Here is a 19,829-nt window from a genome sequence, read left to right on the forward strand (position 1 = left end):
TTAGAAAACCTTTAACATAATTAAATAAATCCATGTAATGATAAGTTTCGTCTTGCTCTTGCTTGGTGACTAAATTTTTATTTGATTCATTCAAATATTAAAAGTTATCACATACGTTACAAATAATTCTGTAACAATTATTTTTAATTTTGTAAACATTTTAAATTGTATTTTTTTGTTTTATTGACTAATGTAAAATTAAGCTGTTAGTAAGAAGTATCCGATAAACCAATTGAAACAATTAATATTTATGACCCAAGAATGAACATCACAGTATAGATGATAAGAAACTTTGTAGAAACCAGTCATTATCAGCATTGAATCGTATTTGTCTAATAACTTTTTTTTTAAACATTGTGTTAAAACACGCTGTTTTTACATGAATTAGAAGACGTTTTGCAAAATGTAAAACTCTCTTAAGAAAAGACTAGAGATAATAATTAATGAGCCAAGATTTAGTTTTCTTTCCCAAAAGCATTTTAAGCAACTTTACTATTAGTGATAAAACATAAAGAACACTGTATTCATTAAATTAATTTCCTTAGATAAGATCCCCCATAACTATTGAGGAGTATTGCACTCTTCAAATTTTGAGCAAATTTTAACTGATTGATCTTATTGCATGTTGTTAGATTTTGAAATTTCAATATCTTCTACCACTGTAAGGAGATATTTTTGATATCTAGCTATCTATATTGAACATATTATCTCTACACATTTTAAGATCTCAATATTAAATACAATGCCACCTAATATGACATTATGACACTAATACGGATATTATAATATTATACTCTTTTTAAATTTCGACAATCATTTTATTCAGCCGTTTTAAAAAATAAATTCATTGTTACAAGAAGGCTAACATTATTGAATTTTTTTTTATTAGATTCTATTCCTTTCTTCATAATGATTTAAAGTAATTTAATATCGATATTTTCTGAAATTATGTGCTATTATAATTTTTAAAAAGGTAAAATACAATTTGTTTAATGCGACAATAAATATATTTAAGAACAAAATCAAAATTCAACTAAATTATTAGTTATTTAATTGATATGTAAACGGTTTTAAACTTAGCCTTTATGTTTGAAGTTTCAACTTTCATAATTCATGACAGTTAGTCGTGCGCGCAAGCACATTGCGCACGCGTGTTTTAAAAAATATACAAGCGCATGAAATCGAATTGTAATTCGTAATTGTGCCTTTGTTTAAAAAAAAAAAAATTAAGTGATTTCATTAGATTTAAGGTATCTTTTTTATTCTATATTAATAATAATACTGTTTATCGTTGAAGTTTTTTACTAATAAAATATAAAATTAGTTAACCAGCTATTTATCTGTATAGCTATATTTAATAATCATCTATCGATAGTCTGAAAATGGGTGTAAAGATTTTACTAAATTAAAATACTAAAGTTTAGATTAAAAAAGAGCAAAATAAACATTGCCTAGTTGACGGCACTTTGTAGCACCGAGCTTGTTAACTTTTTGTGATGTCTAAATCCGTACAAGTCTGCGTCTAGTACATATGTCTTTAACTTAAGATCACAAGATGTATTTATTATAAAGCTAATAACGTAAAATGTTTATTCAATAACTGAATGTGTAATATTGCGATCTCTATAAATAAAATTGGGATTTTCTTTTTATTATACTTGTTTCATGCGCCATTCTTGTTGTAAATCTCATTTGGAAAATATATTTTTATTCTTATTATAATAAAGATGTGAGCCGATAAGTTAAAATAAAAATAAAAAAAAAAACAAAGTCTATGGTTGAATTAAAATAGGTTTAATACGTGTTTGGTAACCTGTTGAATAGAATCAGCCTCGATCTTAGCTAGGTTTTGTATCAGGATTTATTGATATATTAGAAAACAGACATTTAGGTCTAGAAGTTTGAAGAGAATCTGTTTTATGCGCCGCGAGAATTAAATATATGAGCTTTCATGAGAATGATTGGTGTTGCACTTTTTTATACGCTTTATTCCTATATTTGGATTTTGAAATTTATTCTCTATTGTTAAAGAAGTCATAATGAAAATAAATTAAATTTTATTTATTCATTACAATTACATCCTATTTTATATACATATATCAGTTAAAAATATAGAATTATTTTGCAAAACGAAAAATACGAACAAAAATGTGAAACCTTCAACATTTTTATTTTATTTTCGCAGGGAATATGGCTTCGCATGCCGTGTGGGGTGCATTAGTGCTTCTATTCGTCGCATCCTCTACATTTTCACTTACACTAGACGAAGGTTAGTATTAATTATAAATGATCGAGATTTGATTAAAATCGCGAGATGCAGGAAGTAAGAATAATCCTTATTTTTTACACTGCGTACAATTTCAAAAAAGAATTCTTGCGACATCTATGTTGAATTTAGAAACAAAGAGAAACTACAGGCGTTTTGAATTTAGAACGTCTTTGTTTAAAAATGGCAACTAACAAGTCGGGTCGAGACTATTTGTGTGCTCATTAGTAAGACGGGAGATAGGAAAAAAAAAAACGAAAATACAGCTCTGGAGGAAGTAGAGAAGTGAGTAAATGTATGTTTAAAAGTCCTAAATTTCATCCGATAGAATAATAACGATTGATAACAATATTATTATAAAGTTTTTTAAGCTAGCAATTTTTATATGATATACACAACATTGTTTTTTGTACACTTAAATTTAATAGATAGATTATTTACATATAATTCCAATCATCTCATATTGAATACGAAAAATCGGAATAAAATATAATAATTAATATAAAAAATGGCGACTTAGATTGTCAAGGGCGATAATAATAAATCCAAAAAATTAAAATTAACTGTTAAAATGGTAGAAAGAATGAAATTAAAAAAATATATTGTATAGTGAGATCTAAGATTGTATAGTGTTGCCATATACTATCAGTTTTATATCGTCTCTATATAAATAAATTAAATTTATTTTAAATCAAATAACCAGTTAAATGCTTAGTTTAATAAACATCTGTCATTATGTATTTAATTAATATATTAAATACTTCATCTTTCTGTCATTATTTTTCCAACCCGTCTTAATGAAATCAACCTTTGTCTCAACTACCGTTCACAATCTATTCGTTACGATTTGTTATCCGATGTTTTATATTATCCGGATGCAAATTACATGTGTACGTGATAAACAGAAATAATGACGAACATTATTTTTATTTATCTATTATCAGTAGGTACATACATTTCTATAAACCAGAATAAACTGACCAATAAATTTTGTAAATAAAATACGGCTTCCTTATAATATATAGAAACGTCGTGAATTTTATTTTTTTTTAAATAAAAAATAATAATTAAAAATACTTCTTTTTTGTTGACATATCAAAAATATCTGTTTTATTAATATTATTTGAAACAATAACAGTAATATTTGATAAAAATTTAATTTTCAATGGCCGATTAGCGATGGCAGAAGTCATTGGGTCAGCAGATGGTTGGACATATTTGGTGCGCTTGCGTAACACGTGATTCAGACATTTCGAAAATCAAAAATTCTCTTATTATCCGCCATGTTTGTTGCGGAAAGGTTTACCGTTATGTTTATTTTTAAGATTTACATTTTGTTTGTAGTTAATCTTAAAAATTTGACATATTTTCGATGTTTTGCTTTTACATATAATTATCACAAGGAAAAGTGTATTAGCAATCTGTTTACATTTTTATAGGCAACAATCTCATTCATTCATCCTTTTCGCTACACAGTTATTATATAATTAACGATGATTATATTGTCAACACGTGACTGTTTTTATCATTATAAATTAAAAACGATGTGGTGTAAATGTTTTTGTCATTAATGTCATCATAGGAAACATTAAACCTAACTAGGAATTATGAAGAACTTCACAGAGCTTTTAATAAGATATAAAAAAAAAATCTATGTTCTATAAATTCAAATATTCTGTCTTTATTGTTTAGTCCCTGGCTAGTGCGTATAATGCAAGTGGAAGTGACATCAGCTCAATTTATTGCAGTTACGCCTACAACTCCGCCTAACGTTGTGGAAGGTTTCATTGACAATTTCAAGTATAATCTATAGTACATAAAGTTTAAATTTACACTAATAAATGTGTAATTTATTAAGGTATCGCGATATAATTTGAATTGAGGTATATCGATTAAAAAAATTAGAAGTGTTAAAGTAAAAAAAAAATGTTTTTCTAATTCAGTGTCCAACTATTCGGAGTTATACAATTTTCTTTGTCTAGTAAACAACCATTTTGAAGTTTTACCAGTAATTTCTTTATATTTCTCTCCGTAATGTATATTGCTCTAAGCCCTGGAACTTTGACATCGTCACCGAGAAAGAATCCCTTTTTTAATGCTCGAATAAAGTAAAAGTAATAAATATCTTAGAAAACTTAAAATAACATTTATATGAAACTAGACTAAACTAGAAAACTACTACTATGAAACTAAACTAGAAAAATACTAGTTTCATTTAAATGAATACTCGCGAAAATCTTAGATCTCATTAAAATAACATTCCCTTCAAATATTTGTATGAAATGCATAATTAACAAATTATAGCCGAAAATATTCGTTAAATATTGCTTTCATATTATATATATTTTATTCCCCTATGTAAAGGATACCTACGTTCTATTTCAATTTCGATTTTTAGAAGGAATTTGTGACAGAAAAAGAAATTAATTTAACAAGGCGAGTTTTATTTAAAATATATACATTTTTATCGTTTGGAACAAACAAAATTTAATTTTGAATTTGTTTCATAGTGAACAGGTTTTATTTTAATTTTCCTCCTAATTTTGTTTTGTCTATGGAAACTCGAAATTAGGCGATGTTTGTGTTCTATACATTAGGTGAATACTTCCAATTTACGAAAACCAAAAAATATGAATGAAGTTCTTTGTTTTTAAGGTGGTAATGAGAGAAACAAGTTTCAATGCTATTTTTATTATCATACCTAGTTTTTATTATCTGTGAGGGTTTGATTTACAGAAACCTTTTTGGGTTAAAAGTTTCCATATATATCTTTAAATTTTCACTCCTTTAAATTCTTAAGCAAGATAAATTTTTATCAACCGTGTTTACGAGAAGACGAGATGAAAGTGTTGCGCATAGCCTCAAAGAGAATAGTTAATTTTAAAACTATTTTGTGTCCAACGGCTTTGTTTGCGTAATTTATATGATTATATGGTACAACAATGAAGTGTTCTGCTTATTTTTTTGCATAAATATGTCTACGAGATTGAAGAGTTGGTTAAAAATAAAAATTAGGTTAAAATAAAAAAAAATTATAGGTAAATTTGATTTTTGCATATCTTTGTCTTTATTTATAAGTATCCTAAATACTTTTAGTATAATAAAGAGATATGTGGGTATAATGCCCTATTATTTTCTTTTAGTTGTATCATAAGGCGAATGTCTTATATAAATAAATACATTTACAATTAAGTAACAAACGGAATTATGTATATTATTATTAAGTATATTATTTTTAATTAATTTGTTTTATGTTTTATATGTGTTAATAAAATCTCATTTTTGCATAGATTGAAATGAAAGAGACCGTCTAATTATAGAATATAATACATTATTAAGAGTTAATTCACTAAACAACATACCGTATAAGGCCTGGTCTCCGCCATTATGTTGCCCACATTACTTTTTTTTAGCGTAAGAGGAATAAGTTACAACCTAGACAATATTATCGTCTTTCGGAATTGAAACAAAATATTTCATCATAAATTTAACACTAATATTATTTAATAAGAAAAGAAAATTTCCTTAAACTATAAAATAATCTACTTTAAGCCCAACATCAAAGAAATTTTATATATTTAAAGCTTCCATTACGGCGCCGTATAGAGACACTTCTGTAATGCTCTTACAAGTAAATACCAAGCAGTTAATATCTAATGTTAGCCCACAAACCGAGCGTTTATTTCTAGCTGTTCTTATAATTATCCAGACAGAACGGTAGAAACAGGAAAGCCCTACATGGCAACACTTTTTGCTGTCACCGTTATATTGATGCTGGCAGTATTCCGACACATTTTTATTGAGCCGCAATTTTTTTTTTCTATCCCTGAAGACTTAATTTCATAAAGGGCACTGATATTTTATATCAGACTTGGCTCATTGTTGATTATTTGATGTTGAATAAACATATTAATAAGTTAAATAAATAGAAACAACCTTAAAAGATAGAATTAAGGAATATTTGAATTTAATTTATGTTAATTTAAAATTCTTAACATTGAAGTCAAGTCTTGCTTGAATGCAATTAAAACTTTGACGTCCGTTAGAATAACACACACAATAATAAAAATCCGTTCAGAAACTTAAATGAGATATATGTATATAGATATTATGTTCAGAAATTTTCATAAAATATGAGTTTTTTGTATCTAAACATGACTTATTATTTTTGTAGCACAAAGAGTGTTTAAAAAACACAACAATAATATTCACCTAAGATGAGAAGCTCCCGCTTTTGTTGTCACTTAAGAAATTAGACTAAATGTCTTCTGCCAGACTCATATTAAAATGACAATTAAAAAGTTAATTTAGCTTAAGTACATATAAATCTTTATAAAATAATTTTTAAAGTAAGAAATGTTCTACATCGTAATTACATTTTATTACTTCAAATTAAGATAATATTTTTTCTTATATATATTTAATAATTTTATTAACCTCTACATTTATGGGTTTCGTCCGTCCAAAAACGTGCACAGGATATTCAGCCGATGTAATATAAAATGACCAAATGGTCGGCTTCATGTGAGTCAAGCCTCGTATGTGTCATTGGTTGCTGGCTAATAATAACTTCGAAGTTCACAGCACTGTTATGTCATTTTACATATGTATAAAATGTTATCCACCTGTTGATATTTTTGAAACGAAAACTTCCCTTACTAAAGCCATATAATTTTAATGTTATTCAACGATAAAGAATAAAAACGACAAAGAAATAGCCTATAAGTACATGAAGATAAATAAATCTCTGTATTCTAATTTAATGCCATTAATTTAAAAGTACCGAATCTCTTAAATTATTTTAACATTAATAACAAATGTTCATGCCTTCCTGTAACAGTGGACTGTTAAGACACAGATGCTTGAAGACTGAGCGCGCTACTAAAATACTTTCTACAACAATTTCATATAAAGTTGTAAGTTTAGATACTTTCAGAATAATCCCAGTTAAACTTAATAGGTTAGGTTAGGTGAGTTTAAATACTAACTAATTTACAATACATCGTTTTTACGCAATGCCAACGATTGTGTCAATGACGTGTTATATCTTAAATTAAACTTTACTCGTTACAAATACAGCTATATCGCTGAGACCCGAATTTGATTTCCCTATCAAAGTTCAGTAGGTTACAGTACGCTTATCGTTCGATTCACGAAATCCAATGTATAATATTATCACGAATCTTAACTTACTTACAATTTCTATTTACTTTATAATAATGAATACCGTTTCCTTCGCCTTTGTTCGTATCTACATTATGCTCTACTTATTATGATCGGTTTTAAGCTTTGTTAATTAATTACTGTTCAGTAATTTTTAATGTTAGTAAGAAATAAAAATCCATTTACATGAATAAAAAATTTGTAGCGTTGCTCCGATATTAATGAGGTTTTGGTAACAATGACAAATAGCTCGTGTGGTCCCTCCTGAACTAACAATCGGTTCACCATTAATTTGGAACAACGAAAAAGATTTCCAATGTAATCAAGAGAAAATGCGAGTAAATATGTTTAGGTTCCTTGATTTTATTTGTAGGGCACTGGCGAATAATGTTTTGATATTTACAAATAAATAAATTAATTTTTTTTTTTCATTTTTAGGCCTGAATCTATTTTTACAGCCCATTTTATCTCTTAATTAATAAAAATAGAATAATGGAAATTTATAAACATGAATATTCATTTCCATTATTTTGTGTTTTTCATCTGTATTTGATTTTTTGTAGAAGCAACAAATGACGTCATAGCCGCCGCTTCAGCCACCGAAGATGGTGAAGTAGCTATTATAGTCCGAGGTCCGTACGGGGATAACTTAGTCCGTGAGGAATTGCTTCACGCGAAGAGCACAGATGATAACTCCGTCTCACTTTATTACAATAGTAAAAGTAAAAAGGGTAAGTAATAAATCAAACAAAAACTGGAAAATTAGGAAACGGAAAAAGTACAAATAATAATTCACTGAGTTATTTCTAGTGTCATTGGAAAGTCTGAACGGGAATCACATCAAGTCAGTTTCCTGGAGTTTGGGTTCTCATTTTCATGGCACATTGATTCTTATCGTGACCCACTCCAGAATAAAGTTGGCGGTGGGGTGCAAGCCGCTGCATTGGCATCCAATGTCCGGTAGGCATGACGTGCTAACACTCCTAGCGAACGAAAAGTTAAAATTGGTAAGACACTATTACATTATTATAAAATTTGCAAAGTTATAAATTGAATGAAGACATTTTATGTTTAGTACCACGAAGAGAATGCTCCAGTGGAGGTGTATGACAGCGAAAAGACAGCGTTAGACGCCTTGAACTGCAACCACAGGGACCTTAAACCTCCGACCTTATTGACAGTGGACTCTGATGTGGAGGAAGTCAAAGATTTTATAAAACGCGAAGAGAGAATGAAGATGGAAGATGAGATGCAAGGGGACGATCCGCGTAATAACTATATAGATCCTAACATTTACGCCCCACTGCCTCTGCCACCAACGACACCTGGCTCACAAAGAGGAGACATTCCTGCGACGGATATAGAATCTTGCGATGGTAAGAGTAAACATTTTAATAGTTACGGCAAAGTGATAGTTATGTACCTGCAGGCACCTTCTACACCTATAAGCATCACTTATGTCTTAGTATAAGCAATGCCAACCAGCCATAAAGTGACATCAGCTGTTACGTCTCCTAAAATTCATTAAAAGTATGTGTCTATTCCAGATGAAGTGATCCGTCAACTGAAACTTCTCCGTCAGACGATTGAACTTCTGCGTCGTGAGCTTGCAGACCAAAAAGGGACTATAGACGGACTCAGAAATCAACTCCGAGCTTGTTGCAATCGAGTCTCGCCACCTCCCATAGATAGATGTTCCGGATCTTCGTGCTATCCTGGTTACTGACATTCAATATAATCACTAACCTTGTAAAACTATCCCTAATTCATTGTCTCACTCAATAAGTATTGTAAGTTATTATCGCTTCGCTAACATCAGCTGTGTTTAAGGAAAATCAAGCAACGTATTAGTGTGGGTTTTATTAAATAATGCGATCAGTACGCGCGTTTTATTTTACGTCGATACCCTTCTAAACGTACCGGAGTCCATGGCAGAGTTTCAAGTCCCGCCCACCTTTATTTAAATTCGAGTTGCTTGATTAGCCTTGGCAGTTCCATTAAAGGTAAAGATATGTTGATTTCCGTGCCACAAGTTGTCATTGTACATGAAAGAGTATTAAGATACGACAAGAAACTCTGTCCATGAAATACACTGTTTTTTATTAAACTTTCGTTGCTCACTCATGGAAATGCTGCCAGCGATAACATTATAAGGGTGTCCTATGTCAGAGTTTAACGTAAACCTTTTCTATATTAAAATCATTTTAAACTATAAAAAAAGAATTACATGCAATCGATATCAAAGTACATAACCCTTTTATAAATGAATATAAAGTTGTTATAAAAAAAATAATTAAAGTAAGCCTTCAAGCACTTTTTGTGTACTGCTATCCTGATTAGTAAATTTTTTTAAATCAACTTATCTAACTTAAACATTATTATATTATAACATATAAGAAAACACTTGTTATACCAGCCAACTTATATATATATATATATATATATATATATATATATATATATGTATAAAGGAATATTTATATGTATAAAGGAATTCTAATAGAGGATAAATATTATAAACTCTATTACCCTACACATTAGAGCTGATAATCAAACATCGTACACTTACCTATAGTGTTTATACATAGTAAAGAGTTAAATAGCCCCCCTATCAGATAGAGTATTTGAATGTTGGAAGTGTTGTTGATCATCAAGTATCTGATGGATGGTGTAAATAGGCGTGCAGTGTCGCAACACGGCGACAGGCATCCAGTGCGGACCCTGTCCATCAGGGATGGAAGGTGATGGAAGAACATGCAGACCTATAACTTGCAATCGACGCCCATGCTCTAAAAGTAAGCGGAGCTTGGATCTGTTATATTATTCAGATGATTTATTTACACCAATGTTGATATCAAGTCACTTCAATTGGTCATATATTTTCCTTTCGTTTAGTGTAAACTGTAAAATATATGTCATTTTTTTTTCATATTTAAACGTGTTTATTTATTTTATATGAGACTTAGAAAGACTTTTTGATATCTGGGATTAATTCTCATGTGATCAATGATCTATGGATTGTTTTTAATGTTGTCACTCCAGACGAATATTGCATCGACACGGAACAAGGATTTAGATGCGAGCGGTGTCCAGGAAGACAGACCAGCGACGGACAAACATGTCAATCTGCCTGTAGCTCCAATCCTTGCTTTGGAGGAAGTTAGTATTTGAAAGTACCTTACTTGATAGCACAATATTTTAATATAGATTTATATAAATATCACTTCTATACAATTTTTAAATACCTTAAGAATTATTTAATTTTAAATGAAACTAATATTTTCTGATCACTACGGGTATTTTATTATGTTTTAAAACTACTTACACCCGTAATCACGGTTGCTTCAAAGTAATCGAAACGTGGGGAGTATGTTGTTAAAAATAATTACAAACGTGTAGTAATCAGAAAAATATTAGTTATTTAAATGAACGTTCGCGAAAGTCTTACATCTCATTATTAGTTAAATTGCCAAAGTATACTTAATTTAAATTTCAGGAGTTCAATGTCAAGATTTACCGGATGGTAGGTATCGTTGTGGGTCTTGCCCCGCCGGTTATACGGGGAATGGGGAGCAGTGTGTCAGACTGTCCTGCCGTTCCAACACTTGCTTCCAAGGTAAGAATATATTTACAATTAAACTAGATTCTTCTAAAACTTTAAGTAAATTATTAATGATGGTTCATGTTTTGTCGTTTATTAAATCCATTTAATTAATTTATTAAAATAAAAAATTCATTAAATTAATAAAGAAAAAAGAAATTGTTTTGCAATTCATCTCATGGATCGAATTATTTTGGTAATTTTTGGTAGTACTAAAAGCTTTAGTACTTTGCCAGGAGTTGAATGCCAGGAGACGGCGTCAGGTCCACGGTGTGGACCGTGTCCCCGGGGATACGACGGTGATGGTGTTCGTTGTGCACACGTTTGCTCGCGTCGACCCTGCGGGGAGAGACGCTGCAGCCCCTCGAACAGCAGTCCCTACTACATCTGCGAAGGTTGCCCCAAGGGCTACGAATGGAACGGTACGCTGTCAATCTACGGACGATCTTTACTAATATTATAAATACGAAAGCAACTCTGCCGGTCTATCTGTTTGCTACCTTTTCACGCCCAAACTACTGAACGGATTTTGATGAATTTTGGTATAGAGATAGATGGAATCCTGAAGAAGAACATAGCCTACCTTTTATCCCTATTCCAATCCCGACCCCGACCCCTATCCCGAAACAACGAGGGTGGGACCATGAAGTGCAGTCCGAGTTCAGTGATCGTAATTGAAGAGTGCAACTCTAATGTCCACGAGGACGGACTCGCGGGCAAAAGCTAGTTCATCATATGTATATTCTCTGTAAAGTTCGTAAGGTCCATAATGATTTTGGACACAAAAGGCTACAAATAAGTGTCAATTTTTCAGGTTACACATGCGTTGATATGGACGAGTGTGATTTAATACGTCCGTGTGACGAACTGGTGTCGTGTCGTAATACGGAGGGAGGGTTCGAGTGTGGCGCATGTCCGACAGGGTACAGGGGCAGTTCGGGATGGAGCGGTGCTGGCCAGGAGAGACGGAAGGAGGGATGCGTGGATGTAGACGAGTGTGACCAAGACGTCTGTCCTCGGGGACGGCTGTGTGTCAACACACCTGTACGTTTATTCATATCTTGGACATGAAAGTTTATATATAGATATATAATATTTACATTAGTTGCTATCACTGTAACCGTTAAATCAATGGCGGACATCGCAGTTGATTGAACTTGATGTTTATGAAGCCTCAGTATCGTGTCATAGTGATGTATATAAGTAAATACTATGTCAGTAAATCAGCAACATATATTGCTTATATCGTATATTGGTGTGTATGGGTTGACCAAAGCGGTAATATTAATTGTATCGGCCAGGGTTCGTTCACGTGCGTTCCCTGCGGCGGCCACTACTACGTGAACACGTCTCGGCCGTGCATAGAGGCGGACTCCTTGCGGCGCTGCGACCCAGCCTTCTGCCGCTCTCATAACGCCGTGTGTGGCTTCGGACAGGGCTGTGTGTGTGCGGTAAGAATATATCGTATATGCATGTGTGCGTGCGCCAGGAAACCGTATTTGCATTTGTGTGCGTGTGTGTGTTAGGAATATCTTTTTTTGTTTATAATATATGTGTATGGCTTACAAACGTTTATCCTACTTCAGCATGTGTGTGTGTGAGCGCGTTGAGACATTTAGCTGGCTGGTTATGTCTAAAGATATGTGATTATAAAGGCTGTGCATTTTTTGTTTCGCTATACAATTGATTTTTCTTTTATCTCATTACTTTTAAACGTCTGTACTTGAAGTAAATCTGTATAGTTGGGCATGTCTATAAATGCAGAGACAAATTGCATCACGACGATCAATGATTTGGCAATTACTAGTTAATTACTAGTAGTGAAAGGAAGGAGAAATTATTAAATATTGTACTGTAGTAAATCTTGACTCTTTTAAAAATTAGACATAAAATATTCTATAAATTTTAAACCATTTCAATGTATAAATGACATGTTTAAATTATATCCTTAGTCTCCATAACTTTAAACTCAAGAAGGAATGCGTATTGTAAACTTTATACTGACCAAAAGTTTTATAGATTTTATAGATTTATGATTTAAAAGTAGATTATATGTGACTTCTTCTGGATTGATTAATTTAAAAAAAATGACCTCCAGACGGGCTGGGCCGGTAATGGTACTGTTTGCGGTGCGGACAGTGATCTAGACGGATATCCGGATCAACAGTTGCCTTGTACTGAATTGCAATGCACTGCTGATAACTGTCCCCATGTGTCCAACTCGGGACAGGAGGACGCAGATAAGGACGGTATCGGAGATTCGTGCGATCCTGATGCTGATGGTGACGGCATACCGAATGTACCGGTTAGTAAGTCAGGATATCTGTCAGGTACCATAGAGCGCAACATCATCATCATAAGAATTTTTGGTCTACTGTCTTTTTATGGCAGATATGATGCAAAAATAGTGTTCATTCATTGTTAATACCTTAGTATCTGGGAATATATTATCTTATACTTTATTCTTTTTTTTCGTTCTGTACGGCCATGTACTTCTTTTTATTGCAGATATTATACAGTATTTTTAATGTAAAAAGGGTACATTCATTGTTAATTTTTATTACCCTAATGTTCGCGAATAGACTATCTTGTACTAAAATTTTGTTTTTGTTTTACCTATAGGACAATTGTCCCTTGACACCTAATCCAGATCAGCTAGATAGGGACGAGGATCGCAGTGACAAACGTGGGGATGCTTGTGACAATTGTCCAAGAAGATTTAACCCTGGACAAGAAGATGCAGATAACGATGGACTCGGAAACGTCTGCGATCCCGACATGGATAATGATGGTAGGGGAAAATAATACTAAAAACTATACTTTAACTTGAAAAAAGTACAAAAATAACTCTGTTAATAATTGAACAAGTCGTTACGTTAATATTTAATACAATAGAAATACTTTATTTGAAGCGGCAGAAGTTAAAAACGATTTGATCGTTTCGGTAAGCATACTACAGGAGAGCACCAAAATTTTTGGTCAATAGTCTAAAAAGACTTGAATTATTAATTTATTTTACGATGAAGAAAACATGAAATACTCGGGCCACACGTCACACTGCATACGAAGCGTTTCTCTGTTCTCATTCATTAAACTAAACCTTAATACATTTTATGAATGACAAAAACGATACCAAAATAGACATAGACTATTCCTACAAGAGGAAAGCATGACATACTATAGACAATTGTAATTTTTCAGGTATTCCCAACGACCACGACAATTGTCCTCTCGTGTTCAACCCACAACAGGAAGATATGGATGGAGATGGTGTGGGTGATCTGTGCGACAACTGTCCAAGAGTACGGAACCCCTCCCAGGATGACTCCGACAAAGATAACGTTGGTGACGCCTGTGACAGTGACGTGGATAGAGACCAGTCAGTATAAACAAATAATGAAGTAACTAATATTCAATAGATATTTATTGTTCTAAAAAAACTGCTCATCTTTTGCTTAGTCCTAATTGAATGGATGACGCAGTAGATTTAGTGCAACAAACCATCAGACATTTAGGTCATTTTAATCTAAGTATTGCTTTGTGTTATATAATATTTGTTTTCCAGGGACGGCATACAGGACGGTTTGGATAATTGTCCGAATTTAGCGAACAGTGATCAGCAAGATGTTGATAATGATGGCAAAGGAGACGCTTGTGATGATGATATAGACGGTGATGGGATCCCGAACCTCGAAGACAACTGTCCTTTGGTGTACAATCCTGATCAGGCTGACGCTAATGGTACTTATATATAAAAAATCCATAGCTATTTAGTTAATAATGGGTCCCTACATATGAAATCTGTGTTTCGTCGTACTTTCCACTTCCTTCTCAAATATCTCTTCTTTAGTTAGGAATTCCAAATTCAAATTTAAACAGCTGTTCCCTGATGCATTCGTTTTACGAAGACCGTAATCTTTGGTTTTCTCTTTGCCTCACTCAGTTTGCAAACTAACAGAAAAACAGCGATATTTAAGTTGCAACTAAACCGGACATACTTATTTTAGGTGACGGTGTCGGGAACGTTTGCGACAACGACTTTGATGGAGACAACATCACTAACGCACTCGACAATTGCCCGAATAATTCGAGGATTTTTCGCACCGACTTCAGGTACACCCGTACATATATGTTCATTTAAAATTTCATGTCATTTAATAATTTGTGAATATTATAATGTTTAATTTTAAATTCAGTATTCAAATTTCAAATGGTGACACGAAATATGAAATAGTGCATACAATTTGTCTTTTGCATCTCGACATCAAATAAAAGAGAAGTTTTTGACGTCTCATAAGATATGTCTGATATAAGTATTTGTGACTGTCATTTTCACATCTTCTAGGAAGTATATGACGGTAAGGTTGGACCCAGAAGGTACCTCCCAGCAAGACCCACGCTGGCAGCTCGCACACGAGGGCGCTGAGATCACTCAAACCCTCAACTCAGATCCTGGACTGGCGGTCGGATTCGACAGCTTCGGAGGAGTTGACTTTGAGGGCACCTTATTTGTCGACTCGCACATAGACGATGACTACGTCGGCTTCATATTCGGGTAGGCTTTAGAACTTCTTGCATGTAAGGGTATAATAATGCCGTAATTAATAAAATTATTTCCTTTACTCCCTTTTGATGGGACCTAAACCGTTCTTATCAGTTTTGCTCGGAATTACGGATCTTTGGTGTTTTGAAGTTTTTAAATTATATGTAACCTACGATCAGCTACCAGAACAACAAGCGGTTTTATGTGGTGATGTGGAAGAAGAACAGCCAGACGTATTGGCAGACGACGCCGTTCAGGGCGGTCGCGGAGCCCGGGATACAGCTGAAGTTGGTGCACTCTAGCACTGGACCTGGGAAGATACTGAGGAACGCGCTCTGGAACACGGAGTCTACTCCTGATCAGGTCCACATCTCTTATAACTCTAGCATCACTCCACAATCATATCTGTACTGAAATTGCATTTATAGTAGATGTAAGATAAGATGCACTGTTTCACAACTTTGGCTTATTTAGTGATGCTACAAGAAATATTAAAAGTATAGGCACCTTTAAAAAAGATTTATGGACGTATTAAATACTAAGACTATTATTATAGACTTCTTCGTTAGAACAAATAAATTGTAGTACAAAAAAATTTTTCACACATAAGCCTGTGGAGTTGGAAGTGTATTGTACTAAAAATGATTTAATCGTATTTTCTGCGACTTACTGACAATATTCCGTTTAATCTCTACGCTTTTGTATTTTCTACGCGGTTCCGGTCTCAAGGGACAAGTAATGTGACGTTAAATTATTTATTATACGAAACACACAAAGTTTATTTGCGAGGAACGTAAAAACAATCCGACGGCCTATTCCTTGAACAAAAGAAATTGTTTGATACATTAATTAGCTGGTGTACTTACAGATAATTATAGCTACGTTTTATTTTATTTTTTTAATACTGCAGTTGTCTTTTTAAATAACAAGAGCAAAATGTCGATTAGATGTTGTTATTCTTAGCAACTAACATTACTGAATACCTAATAGTAATTAATGCAGAATACTAAAGATGTATTCAATTAATAGACTTACAGTTTCAATAGCAACTTACTTTTTTTAGGTGTATTTAAAACGACTATAATATAAACTTTTTGGAGATTTATATTCTGAGCAACATTATTTCGTAGCAATTTTAACAATTCTTAGGTCCTAATATATTATACGAGTTAGCAAAAAGAAAAATATCCAAGGGATGTGAACAAGGAAACTCTAATTATATAAAGTATACTGGAAAAGTATGAAAAGTGTATAATACAAAGAACTACTGACATGAAGTCACATTTAGTAAAGGTCCAAATTTTTTCCATTAATGATTTTTATAAACCTCAGGTGACACTTCTGTGGAAGGATCCTCGAAACGTCGGCTGGCGAGAGAAGACCGCGTACCGCTGGCGTCTCATACACAGACCCAAGATAGGACTGATTAGACTGAAGATATATGAGAACAACAGTCTCGTGGCTGACTCCGGCAACGTTTACGACTTCACGCTTAAGGGTGGAAGGCTGGGAGTTTTCTGCTTTTCCCAGGAAATGATCATTTGGTCCAACCTTGTGTACCGCTGTAACGGTGGGTAGTTTTAGAAATAATTTATATCCCATAATGAGTTATACTTTCCACATTTGGGCTTGAACTTTCTTTAGTCGTATTTTTCGGGTTCCTAATGATAGTAAATCTTTTCAGATAAAATACCAACGAACATAGTATCAGAACTGCCACCAAGGCTCCTTAAAAAGTTGGATATAGACCACGACTTCGTTTATTTGTAGTTTTAATATAACTAATAATCTGTTACTCAGTGCAGTACTAAGTACTAAGACAAACAGAAAATATCGTTTGGGCTATTGTTAGTCTCATAACAACAAATATATATCTATCCAAATATTTCTATATATTTATTTTGTATTGGTGCATATTAAAAAAAATTTCTTACACAGAAATTTACATCGATCTGATTTTTAATATAATAGAATTAATACAGCAATTCACATCCTGTCAATTTGAACTTTTTTTTTAAATTTTTTAATACTCCATTCAGCTAAAAAAGAATAATATTTATATATTGTCTCAAACTAATTTTATTCAACATATATATTACTCAGAAAATCTTTGCCAGCATTATGTTAATATGTGTCAAATATCAAATGTCATATTGTCATGAAAAATTATGAGTCACCTTTTTGATATTATCACAGACTAAACAGATAATTGTTTGTTAATGACTACACTAATTGTTTGCGCGTTTTACGGTGAATATGAAAACTATTTTTCGCAATCTCTATTTTCATCTTTCTGGTGTGATTTCTTTAAAACATTCTAAGGACTGTTGAATGTTTGGATGTTTCCAGTTGCTTACAGAATAATTACAAATATTGATGTTGCTTCGTTTTTATTATATAAGTTTATTTTTGTTAAAAGATTATAAATATAAATTAATAAACGATAAAATATTTTATTTTTTTACTTAAATTTCATACCCAAATAGTCATTATTTCTGAAGTGAAACAAAAAAGTTTATATTGCATGAAAATTGATGACACGAAATAAAAAAAAAAATATGTTACATTTGACATACTTTTTGTTATTGAGTGTATATTGATTTTGATATGAAAGTTATATTTATGTAATATTTTTTTAAATTTAGATTCTTTTGGAAATATTTTAATGGAGGACTTCAATGACGAGGAGGAAACAGAGAATATGGCGGAAGACATAGATTTTAATCAGATATTTAATGTTATTGATCGTTCAAAAGAAGTTCAAAACCTGCAAGAGTTAAAGAGCATCGATAGAATGGTTATAGGAGATGGTGTTCTTGCGATGAAGAAAAGTCTTGCTACAGAGATGAGACCCAGCACCAGTAAAATGAGTAGGAGAAAGAGAGAGCAAAGATACGAGTTATCTCGTCTGATACTACCGAGAGTCTCAAAAAGTAAGGCAATACATAGGATTGCCACTATATTTAAAGGTGTCGTAATGTCTAGAAGCCAGCCACAAATCAGGAAGTCAATTAGATCTTTTAAAAGAAAATTATTAAGATCCGGGGGAATTAAAAGTCATATTATTTTATCTAAGGCTTTTTAGGCGGCGTAATAACAGTTGCCTCTAATTAAAACGGGAGACAAATGTTATGAATTTAGATTTTTTTCGAAAAATTATTAACGCCTTTGTAGTTTTTTTTAAATATTGTTTGTCGTTTCAATCCTTATATGTAATACTTTGTTATTCTAAAGAACCGGTTTCGAGGAATCTTTGCTAACTAGGAATGGAGTTTGGAATTAATAAAGTGTAAAAATAATAAAAATATATAACTTTTTTTTTATACGATTATTTATGCTTTTTAAGGAGTTTAGAATTTTTACTACTATCATACTATTGGACTGCATCATAGAATGAGACGAAACTTCTCATCATTCCATGGATTTACCGTGCGGGTGCTGGGTCCATCGCGTTGTAGGGAGAGGAGCTTCCACAGTGCCTGGGACTTGCGAAATTTATTGTTCACTTATGAAAGCATTGTCTTTAAACGATGATTATTTTGGCTGAAATAGTCAGCAGGTCTCAATGGATACTCAATTTTAAGGAAGTAATATCTATCCTATATCTCAGTTTTGGGGTTCTGTCTAATAAGGGTTATCCAATAATGTTTGGCTGTTTACATGTATTAGAATTTCAATCAAGATATGCAGATTTGCTTCATCAAGAATTGAACAGGGATAGTTTGGTACAGACCTGATCATTCATAACTCCTCAAGGAACGATCCATAATAATGTACTAATTAAGGTTAGCTTAATATATGTGCTTTAAAAGCTAGTTTCTTCTATAACATGTGCTATAATGCTAATTTAAATGAATTAATTCTTCACAATATATATTATATTTATTGTGTACGTATGTATATTCAATAAAAATATCCGTATACTTAATTTCATCAGAGAAATAAAATCCCGTTAAACAAATTTTGCCGTTGTAGGTGTATTTCCGTTTTCCAACGGAAAATTAACTCATGTAAATTTTACAATTTATATTCATAGCGGAATTGCTGCAAATCTTAATGATCCATTGTTCTAGGTTGGGCAATAAATTTATTTAAATAATAAACATATATTTCTTGCCCAATGTAATGGTTAATATACAACACGATTGGCTGAGTCGGACGGATGTAGAAGCATCGTTAAACTTTGCTGGGTTCATAGAGTTCTTGTTTAAAGGATAACTTGCAAAAAAGTATATATAATTTTTATATATATTTCT

The 19,829-nt window shown here is 32.2% G+C and overlaps 1 protein-coding gene across 1 annotated transcript; it reads left to right on the forward strand.

The window, feature by feature from the left end:
• Nucleotides 1-1,112: 1,112 nt before the first annotated feature.
• On the forward strand, nt 1,113-18,029 carry LOC116771883 (cartilage oligomeric matrix protein). Its single transcript, XM_061528059.1, has 21 exons — nt 1,113-1,250; nt 2,186-2,269; nt 7,993-8,160; nt 8,240-8,436; nt 8,505-8,805; nt 8,977-9,147; nt 10,108-10,224; nt 10,472-10,588; nt 10,926-11,045; nt 11,267-11,452; nt 11,845-12,074; nt 12,332-12,481; nt 13,129-13,335; nt 13,653-13,821; nt 14,232-14,409; nt 14,596-14,771; nt 15,038-15,143; nt 15,376-15,585; nt 15,753-15,936; nt 16,906-17,143; nt 17,258-18,029. Exons 2-21 carry the CDS (start codon nt 2,191-2,193, stop codon nt 17,341-17,343), a joined length of 3,390 nt encoding a protein of 1,129 aa, XP_061384043.1. The 5' UTR covers nt 1,113-1,250; nt 2,186-2,190; the 3' UTR covers nt 17,344-18,029.
• Nucleotides 18,030-19,829: the final 1,800 nt, after the last annotated feature.

The sequence above is a fragment of the Danaus plexippus genome, assembly GCF_018135715.1.
Source record: "Danaus plexippus chromosome 16 unlocalized genomic scaffold, MEX_DaPlex mxdp_23, whole genome shotgun sequence".
In the NCBI taxonomy this organism is placed as follows: Eukaryota; Metazoa; Arthropoda; class Insecta; order Lepidoptera; family Nymphalidae; genus Danaus; species Danaus plexippus.